Below are 16,527 nucleotides of genomic sequence, written 5' to 3' on the forward strand. Positions count from 1 at the left end.
GGGGGTGGGGGGAGGTATTCACATGTGACAAAGCAGGGTTTCAATGCTTGACTGATCAAGCGTTAAGAAGTAGCAGCCGTTCAATCCAACTAGTTGTAAACCAAACACATATCATAAAAACAACCCAATAATTGATAACTTCTTCACTGAGTCAAACCAATTATTGATTAAGTTTCAAAGTTCTTTAATTTCCAATAGTTTTATCTGATGCAGGACATCAGAAACGTCAGCTATCCCAGTGTTTAGACCAGGACAAGCTCTGGGTGAATGAGTGCCTTTGCAATGAAAACTGCTCACAGAGAATATTTATGTAAAGCAGTCATGCATTTTCCACTCACATGCGCACATACAACCATTGTTTTGTTATTGTTGTTGTTGTTATTATTATCATCAATAAATGAGGACCAAAGAAATGCTGGAAAGCACCGTTCAAACCGATGTGCTGATACCTGAAGTCACCTGGCTAGAAACTGTTTTACTTTAAATCCAGATTTCATCTACACCAGGATTAGAATTCAATTCACTCAACCTTTTTTTTTTTTTACAGGATTTTTATCCTTTACACTAGAAGAATTAAGGCCAACTGCATATGAGCCAAACCTAAGCCATGAAAACAATTACTACAGATGAATCTGAACATTTTCATCTGCTTCAATCCCTCTGCACAGCTGAACTGTAACTTGGTCCATGTGAGATCTAGGATTGTCCACAAGGGAATTACACAAAATAAGAGTTTTGCTGTCAAGCTATTACTTCAATCTCAAATAAACCTGTACTAAAGAATAAATTCACTCCTGAGCTCTAACTGTATAAGAATGTGATGCATTCAAAGTCACAGTCATGCAGTCACCAGAATATCAGTCACAGCAACAACAGTTAACATTTAACAAGTTGCGGGTGAGTATTTATTTATTTTTATTATTATTTCTCAACAAGGTGCCAACTTTTCCCAACTCAAGTCTCAGGTGACTTTAGTTGCAATTTCTGCCTCTAAGTGAGAAGAGCGACGAAGTGCAGGTGTGGTGTGTCAGCATCACGGCACGCCATTCCCTCCAGGTTGGAAACATGGAAACAGCTACCTGTCTCAGGGTGTCAGAGGTGGAGGGGGGAGAATCGGGGGGACTCTGGGCTCGGGCCAGGTGCCATTGCTCCATAAAAAAACGGGAAGGTTTTTTCTTAGGCTCGAGAGGGAGAGAGGAGAGTTGTTAAAAGTTTAGTGTCGGCCGAAGCAAATTCATTCAACTGAATGACTTCAGTTTTTTATTTTATTTATTTTACTTAATTGCTAAATTAATTATCAGAGACAACTTTATAGAATGTAGCCTGTTGGTTGGGTTTATTGATTATATTTTAATTGTATACAGCTTTATCAGCTTAATGCACACTGACAGGTCAAACCAACTGGGTATATATTTTTAATTGCTGACTCTTAAAAAAGCTGACCTCAAAACTGATTCTTTAATAACATATGTAAACATTTAGACTTTAGATGTCAGCCATCTGTATTAATAAGGGAGATTCACCTGTGGCCCAGCAGGCTTGCCTTCTAATTGAGAGGCAAGTTGCTCGGCTCTCTCCTGAATACTAAGCACAAAAATAGGCATCTGCTCAGAGTCCAGAGGCCTCACTGGCTCCTGCAGAAAAAATAATTGATTCAATTACCAAAAAGGCTCTACAACAATGAATCTTTGTTTTTAGAAGCCACTAACAATTAAAAATGTCATATCCCTTATTTAAGAAGTTTGTTCTGTGGTTCAAACTAAGGCTTTGTTTTCAGAATCCCAGCTGACCGTCTGTAATTCATGCTGTAATGTAAGCCTGAGTAAGTAAACTCTGAAAGTGATGTCCTGCACAAAGTCAACAAATATGGCGCATAATTCTTGCAAAAACTACAGACTACACTTGAGACAAATAAACACAAGATTAAAAAAAGACTGAATCAAGCGTTTTTAAGTGAGGCTGTGTTCTCAGTGGTAAAGCCCAAGTCTGCAGCAGCGCAAACCTAACCTTTCTGGAAGCATCTGGAGAAGACAGAGGGGACGAAGCGCTCACATTCAGTCCTCGGGACAAGTGCCACTGCTCTAAAAAGAAACAGGACGGCCTTTTCTTAGGCTTCCGGGATGCAGAAAAATGGTTGAGAGGGAAAGTTAGACTTCTAAAATCCTCACACAAATACCATAATTGATTTTGTGCAGAAGCTGCCTGAGATATTAGCCCAATGGCATAACAAGATCAAACTGTCCAAGCATGGTGTTCACCTTCGGCGGCTTGTTCGGTTTGCCCTTAAACTTTGAGAGCAGGCGTTCAGCCCTCTCCTGTACACCAGGGATGTGGATCGGTCCTGGGTCAGTTAGCTGCAACGGCCTCCACTCCTGCCAAGGGAGCTCAGATGAAATGTTGCTTAGGATTTTTTTTGATTCTGATATTTTTAGCATAATTTATCGGAGAAAGCACATTCCATACAGAATCAGAAACAACAGTGGCATGCAGTCACTCTAATACTGTACCCCGTGTCTCAGAGGCCTTTCATAATATTCAAATTCCTCTTCGTCGGAACGGATATTCTTGAAGGCAGAAAAAGGCACACATGCACATTATATAAATATATGAAGTCTTTACAGAACATTCTTACTGTTAAAAACGAGCTGCTGACTATCACTGAGAAAACTGCTTGTTATGCAGAACCTCAAACAGTGTCTGACAATAATTTAAAGCGTTCTGACGTCCCCTAAGTCGACAGTTAATTACAAGCTGTTACACCCCAACAACATACCAGTCAGCATGAAAACAAGCTGCTCCTCTGATAATGACATTCACTACCCACTCACAGGGATATAAACAACATTACGGAGCTCTCTAAGAAGCAAACTCTGGGAAATGCAGCATTTTATTAATTCACAAAACCCACTACAGCAGCTGACAAATCAGGAGAATGTCAGAAGGAAACAAGATGGGGCTTAAGAGAGTAAAGAGAGTAAAGGAATGCCTGTGGATCTGTGGCTAGAGAGGCAGGCAAACAGGACAGGACAGACTGACACCAGACTTCATGTCACCTCTGAGTGAAGAGAGGAAGTGGAGGAGGAAGAAGGGAGCAGAATGGTTTTCTTTGGGCAGCTCCGAGAGCCCGAGCTGGACTTTTGGTCTGCACCACTTCTGGCCTTAAAATACGAGGAACAGGAACAACACATTCAGGAGAGAATTCCATAAAAACACAATATCTAAAACTGGAAAATATTCAGAATGCAATTAATTATGCACATTGTTTAATGCTTTACAAAGTTTGCAAAACTGTCAGGGGAAATGGTGTCTACTTGGTGAATAGAAACCGACAGGGAAAGGTGTAAATACACTACAACAAATTTACATTTACTTACTTAAAAACAGCAAGCCACACATACACACACACAATACACACTCACACAGCGTATATGGTAAAATGACAGACAGCATATTACACTACAGCTGTAATGTGCTACCAAATGACCTTAATATGTGTAAGACAGCTGCAGAAATACACAATTCATAGCAAAATTAGACAATCCCAGAGAAACTGTTAACAATAACTGAAACAAGCATATAATATATTATAAAAAACTCTAATAAAATTTAGCTGAATACTTTTAATAAAAAAAAGCTGTGTTGGATTATTAGTGTAATTCCCAGGCTTCCATATTAACTTTTAGCCTATTTACTCAGCAGCTGGAGGCTTACTGTGCACTGCGCAGAAACTGCCAACTAGCAATGACTTAAATCCCTTTAAACAGGAACGTTCCAGGCTTTAAATTAATGTTTGCTAAGGAATATCTTAATCTGGTGGCAAGAAACAAAGAGCTTTCAAACCAGGAGAAACACAAGTTGAAGGGTTAACTGCGGTGGCTCTGCAGGACAGAAAGGTGGAACCAGACCGGTTTCCAGTGAAAGAACTGTTGATAATACTGTGTATCCCAAACATTAATTGAAGTGTAAATGCTGCATAAACAGGAAAGAGGAACGTCATTGCAGAATTACGTGACATCATATAATTAGGGCACAGTTACCAAAAATTAATCATAAAAATAGAAAAAGCCTCATACTTTGCTGATTCATAGGTATTAGGTTAAACTGGTTCTTGCTAAAGTTTTCTGTTGTTACTGTTAATGCACAGAAAATCTTTCCATTTGTATGTTTCTGAATTGTGACGGTACTTTCATGCCTCTAACAGGGTGATCTTTGATCTAAGGGATGTGAAAGGGTTGTGGGAGTTGGAGAACTACTAAGCTAGCCTAACCAACCATACCTGTTCCCCTCTGCTGGGAAGTGTCTGACATTTGATCATTTCTTTGTAGCGAATGCTCAGCTTCTCCTGCTGCTGTGTGCGTCTCTGAACCGTGACAGAACAAGCAAGGAGAGACCATGACAGTGTAGCACCTGCACTACTCTCTCACAAACAGGAGATAAACACAGAAAGCTGCACAACGTCCCGATTAAGAAGCTACACCAGGGGTGAATCCTGGTCCTCGAGGGCCACCATCCTGCATGTTTTACTTGTTTCTCTGCTCCAACACACCTGATTTAAATTAATGGGTGATTAACAGGCTTCTCCAGAACATGAAGAGGTGATTTAACCACTGAATCAGGTGTCTTGGAGCAGGGAAACAAGGAAAACATGCAGGATGGTGGCCCTCCAGGACCAGGATTGGCCACCCCTGAGCTACACAGTCGCACTGTTTTAAACACTAGCTACTGAGTTAATTCCTCTAAATCTAAGACAACAGATCGGACAATAAAAAGAAGTTCAGACTAGAACTGAACAGGCCAAACAAAAGCAGCTATCCCTGCAGTGACGCGCCACAGGGACATACGTTTAGATGATCAGGTTAGTAGTAGGTTTCTACGGGAATAAAGTTTACCTTTCTCCAAGCTGGGACAGGTGCCAGGTGCACTGGCTCATTCACAAGGTTTTGTTGTGGGGAGGGGGACAAGAGGCAGTCCAGATTGGGCAGAGATTCCCCCTTTATGGCCAGGCACAGATGACAGTGACAGTGGGCAGTAAGAGGGACAGAAAAATCATGCAAGGCATCATGAAATGGTCCATGAGGGGAGGTAAAGCCATGGAGAAAACAAACAGAAAAGAGGAGGAAAATCACAGATGTGTGGTGTAACAAAAGTAGGAAAATAACAGCTAAAAGATAACAATGACAGGGCAAGATATCAGGGTGCAATGTTGTGAGACATTTTTAACACCACTAGGATAAACTGCACCACTTATGCAGGTCTATTTGTCTTTAGAAACAAAAAAATATATAAACCATGAGCATAAAAAGTGTAGCTGAGCATCTGTTCACTGTTTATTCAAATTCTTTACATTCAAAAATTCTAAACTGACTGATCCACATTTTCATAATCAGAATCAGCTTTTTGATGACAAAGTCACAAAACACAAAAGAGCTTAGTTTCCTTTTCTTTCAGAAATGTGTGAATAACCCATTTGTTCCCCACATCACCCTGTTGGACATCAGTAGCGAGCAAACCAAAGCTCTGTGAACCAGCCAATCCCCTTCAAGTCCAGTCAGCACTGCGAGGCCGCCTACATGACTCAGGAACAATACTCTGCTTGACCAACATTAGCATTCTGGACCTCAGCTCATTAATACAGTGGCCTACAGCTCGTCCACCATGAAACAAGAGGCCCTGTCGCACAGCATCAAACTTCGCATGCTTGTCAAAGTTCTTACTGCACAAAGAAACAAATCATATTAGGATTGTAAAAACTTTCTGACCTCATACAATACCTCAAAAGTCACAAATCTTTGCTATGTTGCTTATCTTATGTTGACCACCAGCTAATGCCAAAATAACAATTTATGAGTGTTTCTTCCATACCTGTCTTTTGAGCCCTGAAGGCTGGGCTGGAGCGTTCTCTTCAAACTTGGCGAGCAGCTGAGTGGCCATGACCTTCACTTTGTTGTTGTTCCCCACAGCAGCCGAGTCCGTTTTCCTCTCTGACAAAACGGCAGCGTGGACAGACGGCTTGTCGTCACAACCAGCCCTCAATGCTTCCTCCTGTGGGAGAGCAGCAAAAACGATTTTAACGAGCGCTTACATCTCTAGTTGGACTCGTCATTTCGTTCTGCTTGAATAAATTTTTCAAAAAAATAGTGACAAGCTCAACTCACATCTTCAGACTGGCTGGTTTTCCGTCTTTTCCCCAAACCGTCAGCATCCTTCTCCTTTTTGTCCTGTTCATCATAAGTCAGAAGATATTTTACACTCGTGAATAAAAATGAAAGAAAAGGGTTTTAAGTTCTAAAACTGAATTAAAAAAGCTGTTATAAATGCAGTTTTCTATTACTGACCTTGGGATTCCGCTTCCTAGTAATAGCTATGCTCTGGCCCAGCTTACTAAGGAAGGAGATGGGAGACTTGGTGCTGGCAATCAATGCAGCTTTCTCCTCTGGACTCAAGTTGTGGTTGTCTGATCACATATAACATACATAAATTAGGTACTGTCACCAAAGAATAGCAATTATCTCAAGTTTATAAATAATAAAGCTTTCAACAAAAAAAAAATCTACTCATAAACAGAATAACCCTACTGTGTCCCTGCTTCTCACCTCCAGGTGGCACTGTGTCCTTAAACATCTCATAAAACTGAGTGAGGTACATGACCATGGAAAGTTTGTCTGGCTCAACCACAGACGACATCTCCTTGCCGGTCATGCATGGCGAGATGCCAAATTCCTTCTCTGCCACGTCAAAAGCCAGCTGATTGTTCCTCTCGTGGTCTTGCTCATCCAGAAAGTCAAAGTCACTGAAGAACAAAAAAAGAAGAGAAATCAAGGAAGGACAAAAATGACCGGTGAGTAAAGTCAATGCAAGAAACTAAAACCAAAATATCGACTAGAAAAACTGTTTGACTAGTCTCTAAAGTAAGAAGAAAATTCTAATTTAATCTAATCTTTAATCCCAACGGTTTCTGTAAATATATAGTAACAGAGAGTATATTGGCTCCTGACTTTTGTAGATTTTTCACTTGAAAATATAAAAAACTATTATTGACTTGATGGTGAAAAACAAAATAACATCTATTTTACAACTATTTTTGTACAAATAGCACACTATTAATTGCCACATCAAAACTGAAAGCAAAGTAATCATTACAAAACATTACATTACAAATACACATTTTTAAAAATATTATGTAATCAAGCAGTAAGCTTGTCTCAGATGGTAATGCTTATTTTCCAACAATTATTTAAATTTAGTCCATGTGATCTGCCACAGAGCCTGGATCAGAACCATCTCTATTGATGATGCCTTCCTTACAGTGGACTACTGTACACTTTGTGCCATTACTGTAAAATCATTAAACTCCAGCTGAAAACACTATTAACAAGCCTCAATCAATACATCTCAGCTTCAAAATGAAATCTGTTTAAAAGCGTGAGCATTAGACGATCAGGCACTGAGTGAGACCTGCATTTAGCCCCCTCCCGTATCAGTCTTGTACATGTGTACACATAAACATTGTTTCGTTCTTCCTGCTCTCATTACTGTCTCTGATCCTCCCATCATCGGGCCAATCAGAGGCGGCAGAGCACTACTGCTACAGAACTCTGTAAAGGTCAGCTAGGACAGAAACACTAACAGCATATAATGTTCATTTCCATACAGCCTCCAGAGGGTAATAAACTCCATTAGACAGAGTGGATGGAAACTGGATTGTTTATAGTGTCTAAGATGGAAGGAGAGGGTTTTATATATGTGCACTGGAGAAGAATGGCAGGTATAAGGAGGGCTTCCTTCAGGGACCCAAGGGGCTGCCTTGACTGTTAGTTGCCACCTCATTTACAGTGATATACAGCCCAAAACCAAAATCCCAACTGGAAAAATAAATTTGCAAAAAAACAAACACATAAACAGAGCCAGCCAGTCATTCCAGACACAGCAGAAGATCTAACTCTGTCTCTCAAACCACTATAAGACACACTCGACAGAGTTTGTAACAGCCCACTAACAGTCCAAATAAAACTAATTTAAAAAAAAAAGAAAGACATCTACCATCTATACTTGTGGGCTCTGCAAGTTCTGATTCTGATACTCACATGAGATCTGGTCTGTATCGATGAATGAGGGCACACAATGCCAAGCCGCTCCTCCAAGACATGGTTAGATCCGTCACATCAACATTCTTGTATCCTTCTGTTTGTCTCTGGCACCAGTTGAGCAGTTTGCTGGACCGAGCTATGGATTCTGTTGTGTGTGAAATCAATGAAAAGCTTAACGTTTAAGTAGCACGTTGAATGGAACCCAGATTAAAAACGAAAAGGAAAATTCACTATTTTGGGGCAGCAACACATGGCTGAGATTATTAATATAGAATGTTGTCATCCACGGCTTCAACATCCGTATTAGTACTAGCTTCAACCAGCCATTAAGGAAAAATTACAAACTGCGATGGAAAAACTTTTGCTAATGTAAAGAGACAAAAAAATCCAAACAGGAAGTTAGAGGATGCAGAACTAACAAGAAATATTTAAATTTACTAAAAGTCTTTAAGAAGTTGAATACATTCAAGACATTTAAAGTATCACTGAGAGGGTTAGTGCACGCAAAGGACATTAAAGCTGTACAATCAGTCCATCCACAAAGTTCCAACATTCCACTATTACTTCGGTTTTGTTTTTTCATATAGCAGGTAGTATTTAAAACTGTTAAAACTATTAGAAAACCTCAAAAAGCAACACCATGCATTTGGACTTTGTGTTACCTTGCAACTGCTTGTCAAGCAGGTAATAGTCTGGAGTAAAAATAATTCACTATTATTACAATACAGTCAATCCTACACTGATAAATTAGAATTAAGAAGTATTTTTTGTCACCAATAAAACAGTGGCCCAAATACAGGCCCAATCCCAACCACCACACACAGGCTAACCAAACTGTTGCTGTTATTTTTATTTTTTACTTTTTACTTTTTTGATGCAAAATGAATATCACACATTTCTTTCCTGTGATATTACACTGGAATTTTACACCTAGATTTTCTTATTATGTTTAAGGGTGTAGATTAGGATTGGACCATAGTCTTCATTTGCTCTTAAATAATTATCAGAAAATACAAACCATTTCTGGCCAACTTTGGTGTTGATGAGTTGATCACATTCTCAATTTCAATGCGAATCTCTCTGCACTCCCCGGTGTCAAAGAGGTGCCTGACCTGTAACAGGAACATTAGTATTATTATTTTCCAGGTCTATTTTAAATTCTACAGTGACCTAACAGAATGTAAAATCAGTCTTGTGGTTTGTGGCCACTCACACTCACCTGACTGGGCCTGAGGAAGTTAAGGTTGATGTTTGGGTAACGCGTGGTGGGATCCACGCTGTACTGGCTGAAGTTCTTACTGACATTTTCTGGTGTTGTCTGAGGCAGAAGCCGGTATATGCTCTCCCTAAAACACAGTGACAGATTTAAATATTTTCTCCTATACAGGAAATGCTAAGTCGAACAGACATTATGGAAAATCATTAACAAATCATTAATATTACTATCACAAAGCACTGTAAAGTACTACAGAACTATGAAGTCACATTCCATTCAGGTCTTTTGAGAGCTTCTTATCCCATTAGTACAAGGAGAGGTGGGACAGAAGCTTTAAATCGCATATGGGCACAATTCCTAGTAAAGCACTTAGAGATAAAAGGGTGTGTCTAAAGAGAGAGATTAGGCATGTGTGACTGAGCATGAGTGAGTAAATCTGAGTACAAGAACAGAGTGAATCTCGATGTGTGTGTGTATCAGTGTTTCCACATCCTCACCTCTCAGCTAGAACCTCCAGAGGGGTTTTTCCTTGAGCCCAGCTCTTCACCATCCAGCCTGAGTCCATGGCTGCCAGGAAGCCTCGAGCGATGCCGGTGCCCATGGGCCAGAACGGCTGAAGACGACAGTCAACACCACATTCAACAACCAAATACAGCCACAGCCATGACCGAAAGATATTAAAGGGAACTACAATCTAAACTGAATATATTCTACGATAGTGGTAAAAAAAATAATTCCTCACCTCCAGCAAGCTGTCACCCACAAGCGCCACCAGCAGATTGTGGCCGTTGCGTTGGCGCACCATGGCAGCGTTCTCCGAGGCATACATGCAGGTGAAGTCAAACATGGCAACATCAGGCTGGCCATAATGGTTGATGGCAAAGTCGAGTGTAGGCAGCTGGTGGTTGGTGGAGAAATCTGCAGCCTCGCGAGCGTAGGACAACAAGGCTGCCTGGTCCACGTTCGCTCTGGACAGCAGAAGCTCGGTGTCTGCATAGTCCTACAAGTGAATCAATGGGACAACAGAGTTTTGTGAAATTCAGCTTGGTAATTATTGCATAACCTTGGTAACACACTAACAAAAGGTAATAATTTACCTCCATCTGTTTTGGTGGAATAAATTATAGCAAACAACTGTTCAACAACCAACCCCAGAGCCTAAATTACTGGCACAAAAATGAACTGTGCTGTTCACGGGTTTTTCTAACATGTAGCATGAAACCACTGCATGCTTTCAAGGTGGCATGTTTTCTTAGAGGGAGGTAGGCGGCACATTCTTCCATCTTTGAGCTCAAGGGTTCTTCTACGATCTTGGCACTGTTAGTATAAGAAGGAGGGCAGGGGAATGCAAGACATGAACTAGTGATTTTTTTACTCGAGGTGCTGCCTTGAACGCTACTGAAAGGCTTCTGTTCTGCGCACTCTTCCACACTTCCTCTGTTTCTTTTCCTGTAGTTATTTTCACAGCTGTGAAAAGATCTGCCAGCTGGATGTACGGTTTTACATCTAATAATAAGAAAAACTATCTTAAAAACACCACTATGAGACAAAGCCAAGGCACCACAGCACACCTTTACTTCTGACTGCATATGAAGACAGACGTTTAAAAAGCTCTTTCCTGTTTCTTGTGGAAAGTGCCCAGGAAAAGGAAACTACTGTATATAGTGAGGACACAGGAACTCATTGAGTGCTTGAGTTGCCAATATGTTCCTGAACACTGTTCGCTTGGTTAGGCCATTAGGCTAATGCTGTGCAAAATCACAAAGGAAAGAAAAAAGCAGATTTTTTTTTTTTTTTTGGTGGAGGCTGGGCAGATTAAAGTTCAACATTTGTGTTATTGTGATTATTTGTGCAAGTATATAACCTTTATGTGAACTACAATGAGACAAAATGAGATTCAACAGATTTTTTTCTTTCAAACACACACACACACACACACACACACACACACACACACACACACACAGAAAGGACCGACCATGCAGATATTCGGGTTTTGATCACTCACACGCAGAATGACTCCTTTCTCCAACAGGCTTTGTTTTTTGGCAGTCATCACAAAGTAATGTGTGTCATCCTTGTAGTAGACAATATTTTCCAGGTCAATACCTAAAAAAAAGCAAAAAATAAAAAAATAAAATCATTTTGTTACACACTAAACCCTGTCCTTTTCCTTAATGCTTGCAGTCTTGTCATCATTTGGGAACAAAAGCAGTAATTAAGGGATTCTAAGCACATAACAGAAGCCCCAAGAACATTGTCAAGTCAGCAATAAAATGTGACAGGCTTGGCCTCCAACCCAAACACTTTAATTGGGTGTGATAACAAATTTTACATGAGCAGAAACTGGAATTGTGCACTAACAAAAATCCATTCAAATTGGAAGCCTCTTCTCTGCCTGAGTGAAAATAACAAAGTTCCCAACTGGTATCAGTTACTGCTACTTGCATAGCTGCCTTTGCATACCACTGAGTCACTTCCACAGGCAGTGTTGAAGCACAGCAAAGAGGAATGTAGAGGAACTTGCAAGCTACAAGTAAGCTGTCCGTCAGTAGTTACAAGGTTATGCTTTTAAACAAAGGCAACAGAAATCTCTCTATGGCAATGAAGCAGAATGAAGCTAACGTACCTGTTGCCTCCCTGAGATCTTGAAAGAACTTCTGATTAAAAATAAAAGCCACACCGCTGATCTCCTCAACTTTTGCCTCTGCCGTTGTATTCCTGTTGATGAAGTTAGCAGTGATGGCGATAGCCAGCTTTCCCCGGAACTCCTTACGCCGAAATCCTGAGGAAGCAGACAAGGCTTTAAGATCAGCAACCAAGGTTTGTGAATGTGTACTTTTAGAACATAAATTTAAAACACTGTTGACAAAAGCTAAGCACTGAAACGGCAAATTCTGATCAGCTCACCAACAATATTTGCTTTGAGAACATATCAAACTTCCTGAATGTTTTTAAATGTAACCAGATGAACATACAACATAAAGCGTTTTTCCAGTTTTTCACACTGTGTGAATGCATTTTATGGTTTCTGGGTAGCTCAAGTGGAGCGAGACTTCCTCTTATGGATGCAACTGTTAGTAATACAGATAGGGATCATGGATCTATTCCACAGGGTTCACTTTGCCAGTGTGGCAGTGTGTGAGGCCCCAGTACATAAAAAGGAAACAAACAGCCAATTCAACAATCCCTATTCTGCTGTGCCAGGAGAGCAAATACTCTCTGAAGTTCAGTGTAGCAGCTAGACACAAACAAATCTATGCACAGATGTACTCATTCATACATGAGGAACAGAGTGAGGTCAGCTATCCAACCGCAGCTGTGTACCAGTGACATCACAATCATTCTGAGTGACCTCCAAGTTGACTTAGAAAAAACAAACAGAGCTGTTGTTTGTTTTGCCTTGTTTAGTCAATAAAAAAATCTTACATTTCTAATGCTTTTCTTCCACTCTGTGCATGAAAAACTTGCCTGGAAGTGTGTTTCTCCTTCCATCTGCTCCAATGATGACATCAAACTCCAGCTCACTGACAGGGTGTGTCCTTGGGTGGACCTCAGCCCTCCAGCCTATCCCTGAGAAAACACAGCATATGTAATAAGACAGAAATGCATCCACAGAGCCAAGCTTACAGAGTCTGTTACAGCAGATAGCTCTTCAATGAAACAAATTAACCCTTTCTGGAGGGGGGGGCGGTTCTTGGGCTTGTCTGGCAGAAGTCACTTACTCTCACTCTCTTGATCTTCAGGGGGTTCAATAAGGGTCTTAAACTCTACGTTGACATGGATCTCAATGCCCAGCAGGAGAGCCATTTTGAGCAGCATTAGCTGAAGCTGACGAATACCTACAATGCAAAAAACCGAGAAAGAAAATGTATTTATGCAACTGAACAGCAAAGTTTTAAAATATCTCTTCCTATATCCAACAAATAGAACCTTCTTTTATCCTACATGTCAGTGTGGACAACAAATAAATAAATAATATAAGAATAGCAGAGCAGAAGCATCACAAGTACTCACTGATATGGTCGATAGCACCAGCGCAGAACTTCCCATAGAATTTCTTGGCCCCAAGGCCCCTGAGATCTTGGATGGTGAAGGGCCAGAGGTGCAGCACATTGTTTCTGGAGAAGGCATCTCTCTTCTCCAGAATGACCACTTTGGCCCCCAAAAAAGCCAGCTCGATGGCTGTACGCAAGCCACATGGCCCCGCACCGATGATCAGACACTAAATACAAACACGTGTGCATGACTCAGATTAGTTCTCATAGAGATGTCAGTCATGCACATGAAAAAAACAACAACATACGTTAGTTCTATATATAAAGTTTTACACATTCATAGAGAATGCACAATATTTTGGAAAAAAGACTCTAGATTAATAGTCTATTTATGCACTAGAGACAGTTGAATTGAACAATTAGATGACCTTTTTTGTATTAGCATGGGCAGTTTATTAGCCATATTCTTTGCTTGTTGCATATGACAAATGCTCAAGGTCTAGTCTAAGGGTCTTTTTAACAACATGTGTTCTTGTCTTGTCCTGTCCTTGCAATATACTCTGATTGGTAAACATGAGCTTCACATTACATGAGTCTTAGAATCTAGGGATCCTATTTTTCATTCTGCTGGCTCTTACTGGAAACAAGATCCCCCGACAAGCCACCTGTTGAAGCTTTAGATGAATTATCAAGTTTCCAATGATGAGGGATTACCTTTATGTTGGCACAGGCACGTCCCTTCTTGTACTCTTTCTGGCTGGCTCTCTTGTCTAACTTTGCCCAGAGTGCCTTTGCCTTCCAGTAGTTAAGTTTGGACTTGAGCTTGTGATAGAAGATCCTGTGCTCGCTGGGCTTCACTTCCAGATGTTCACAGAGCTCCTGAAAGGCCTTGAGTATGCCTTTGCATGTGGTTGCCTGGACAAAGTTGTCAAACAGGACATGGGATTTATTCACCCCATCTCCTCCAGTTGCACCAGCACCTCCATCCCCCATGGTCCAGACTCAGGAAGGGCTGTGAGGGCCCTTCACCCCACCCTAGGGCAGGGGGCTTTGGGTCCAGCCCCAGCCCTGTAAGAGCCTCTCCGATGGAGGGCTTTAACTTCCAGCCTCAAACATCTTCATTCTACCAGAAAGAGAAAGACAAGTAAAACAACAAATTACGGACAAGCACTGGGAAAAACGCTAACTTACAAGACAACAACTTATGAATACTTAAATTAAGTCAGCACTGATCCAACAAAAGAGAAAAATTTAAAACTATACCAACATCATGATAGTTCATGTACCCAATTTAAAATGGCTTGTGACTTTGTTCATCTTTATCTGCTCTCTTAATAAACATAGCCCTAACTTGTCTAAAAGTATTTTCACAAAATACTTCAAGCTGGGACTTGAACAGGTGGCATGGCCGAGTAGTTGTTAGACCTGCCGGCAAGAAGGTCGCAGAATAAGCTCCCGGACTTTCTGGGGGGGGATCTGCATGTTCCCCCTTAGTATGTGTACCTGGGTTTTCTCCAGGTATTCCAGTTTCCTCCCACAGACCAAAAGCATGCATGTTAGGTTAATTGGTAACTCTAAATTGTCCCCAGGTGTGAGTGAGAGTGTGAATGGTTGTTTGTCTCGTCTGTCTCTATGTGGCTCTGTGATGGACTTGCCATCTGTCCAGGCTATACCCTGCCTCTCACACAGTGGCTGCTGGAAATAGGCACCAGAAAGGAGAACCAGGTAAAGAAAATGAGTGAATGGATGGGACTTAAACAGGATTACACTGATTGATGAATAGAGTAATAATAAAATAAAAAAATAAAATATAATAATAAAAAACATTATTCTGTTAATTATAGTTTGAGAGAAATCAGAATTGGTCAAAATCTGTATTGGCTGATCAGAGCTGCAGAAGAATTGGTACTGGCCCACAAAACCTAAATTGGTGCATCTCTAATATCATTTTCTGCATCAGTCTTAAAATGAAGTTGCAGGACTCAGGAAGGGCAATGAATCTACACAAAGTCAAATAGGAAGTACATGGGGCATAAGTGCATGAACAAGCCTGTGTCGAAATGACTCCAGACAGACTCCAGATACTGGATCCCAAAAACACTTAACTCCAATACATTATAAACAATACACTAATCCATATATTTAAGATAATAGTCTGGCAGTAATGAGATAAATTCCACATTAAATTTAAAGTTTTCTCCACAATATGTGACTCGCTTTCAGTGTTTGAAGCATGCTATGACATGCAGTTGTTATTTCTTATGTTTTCAACTTTTTATCCCTCAGGTGGACAAGATCATTCATGTTCTCAGGCATGTGTAGCTTTGCTAATAAGTGGAATGCCTTGTTGGGTCCACTATCTGACTGAATGCAATTGACAGAAATAGTACTTAAACTATCTTTAAAAGTCACATTTAACCATCAACAGAGTGAGTACAAAAAGGTAGATATGATAAAGAAAAAGAAAAAAAAACTATGACAAAAACTGTGATGGCAGGAAAAAGAGTGCTAGTCACTGGGGGGAAAAGTAGTTGATGTGGTTCATTTGCAGCTAAATATTCTTTGGCAAGCAGCAGCTCTGCTTTGCATTAGCTTCCCAAGGCAGTGATGCAGAAACTTGTCTTGCTTGTCTGAGGTTCAAAATGTTTTGACAAATGAAATCATTTTACTCAGGTTTCCTTTAGCAACAACTGAATGAAGGATTCAATATAAAGTCAAGTAATTACTGTTTACTGAAGAAATAATTGACTTTAATCAAAAACATAACATTGATTATGCTGGTATTTTGGAAAGAAAACACTTGTTCTTTCTTACAAAAAAAAGTAAAAGGATGTAACAGACGGTATGTTATCATGTCACCAGTTTTATGGTAAGATGACAGGTAAAAATGAACTGTAATTTACAGAAAGGTTAATCGTTCATATCTTAATGATTAGAATCCCAAAAGGTAACTCAAATCTAAGATCCGGGGAAACACAAATTAGTACAATATTTAAAAGTTACCAATTTCTCTGTTAAAGTATTGCATTCCAATATTCAGGATGCTGCACTAGTTAATGAAAACTAATGTAGTCTGAGACCCAGAAGCAACACATGATGAAAAGAACGGAGGTACAGAGGTCAGGCGGCCTCCTTTTCACAACCTGCCAACTTTTCACTGCAGTGAAAACAACAGGCTCTCCGTTTGGCTCTGCCACAGACAGTTAGGATCAAGACTGAAGGGTAC

General features: G+C 40.4%; 1 protein-coding gene across 24 annotated transcripts in view; it reads right to left on the bottom strand.

Annotated features, from left to right (window-relative positions):
• The window catches only part of mical3a (microtubule associated monooxygenase, calponin and LIM domain containing 3a), a 73,959-nt gene that overhangs the window by 26,610 nt on the left and 30,822 nt on the right, over positions 1–16,527 (bottom strand). For 16 of the 24 annotated variants that reach the window (XM_037978081.1, XM_037978082.1, XM_037978094.1 and 13 more), the window contains 24 exons: positions 14,016–14,424; positions 13,321–13,528; positions 13,029–13,145; positions 12,775–12,876; positions 11,933–12,088; positions 11,312–11,412; positions 10,046–10,303; positions 9,801–9,916; positions 9,307–9,433; positions 9,106–9,199; positions 8,750–8,779; positions 8,085–8,232; positions 6,594–6,790; positions 6,336–6,454; positions 6,156–6,218; positions 5,863–6,042; positions 4,890–4,991; positions 4,277–4,360; positions 3,054–3,158; positions 2,508–2,564; positions 2,259–2,372; positions 2,008–2,112; positions 1,524–1,634; positions 1,080–1,181 (listed from right to left, as the gene is read on the bottom strand). In XM_037978081.1, coding sequence (XP_037834009.1) covers positions 1,080–1,181; positions 1,524–1,634; positions 2,008–2,112; positions 2,259–2,372; positions 2,508–2,564; positions 3,054–3,158; positions 4,277–4,360; positions 4,890–4,991; positions 5,863–6,042; positions 6,156–6,218; positions 6,336–6,454; positions 6,594–6,790; positions 8,085–8,232; positions 8,750–8,779; positions 9,106–9,199; positions 9,307–9,433; positions 9,801–9,916; positions 10,046–10,303; positions 11,312–11,412; positions 11,933–12,088; positions 12,775–12,876; positions 13,029–13,145; positions 13,321–13,528; positions 14,016–14,294 — 3,075 coding nt within the window. In that variant the 5' untranslated portion in view covers positions 14,295–14,424. The remainder of the gene's footprint in view (positions 1–1,079; positions 1,182–1,523; positions 1,635–2,007; positions 2,113–2,258; positions 2,373–2,507; positions 2,565–3,053; positions 3,159–4,276; positions 4,361–4,889; positions 4,992–5,862; positions 6,043–6,155; positions 6,219–6,335; positions 6,455–6,593; positions 6,791–8,084; positions 8,233–8,749; positions 8,780–9,105; positions 9,200–9,306; positions 9,434–9,800; positions 9,917–10,045; positions 10,304–11,311; positions 11,413–11,932; positions 12,089–12,774; positions 12,877–13,028; positions 13,146–13,320; positions 13,529–14,015; positions 14,425–16,527) is intronic. The other 8 variants (XM_037978096.1, XM_037978095.1, XM_037978099.1 and 5 more) reach the window with 6 other exon arrangements.

The sequence above is a fragment of the Kryptolebias marmoratus genome, linkage group LG11 (assembly GCF_001649575.2).
Source record: "Kryptolebias marmoratus isolate JLee-2015 linkage group LG11, ASM164957v2, whole genome shotgun sequence".
Taxonomy (NCBI): Eukaryota; Metazoa; Chordata; class Actinopteri; order Cyprinodontiformes; family Rivulidae; genus Kryptolebias; species Kryptolebias marmoratus.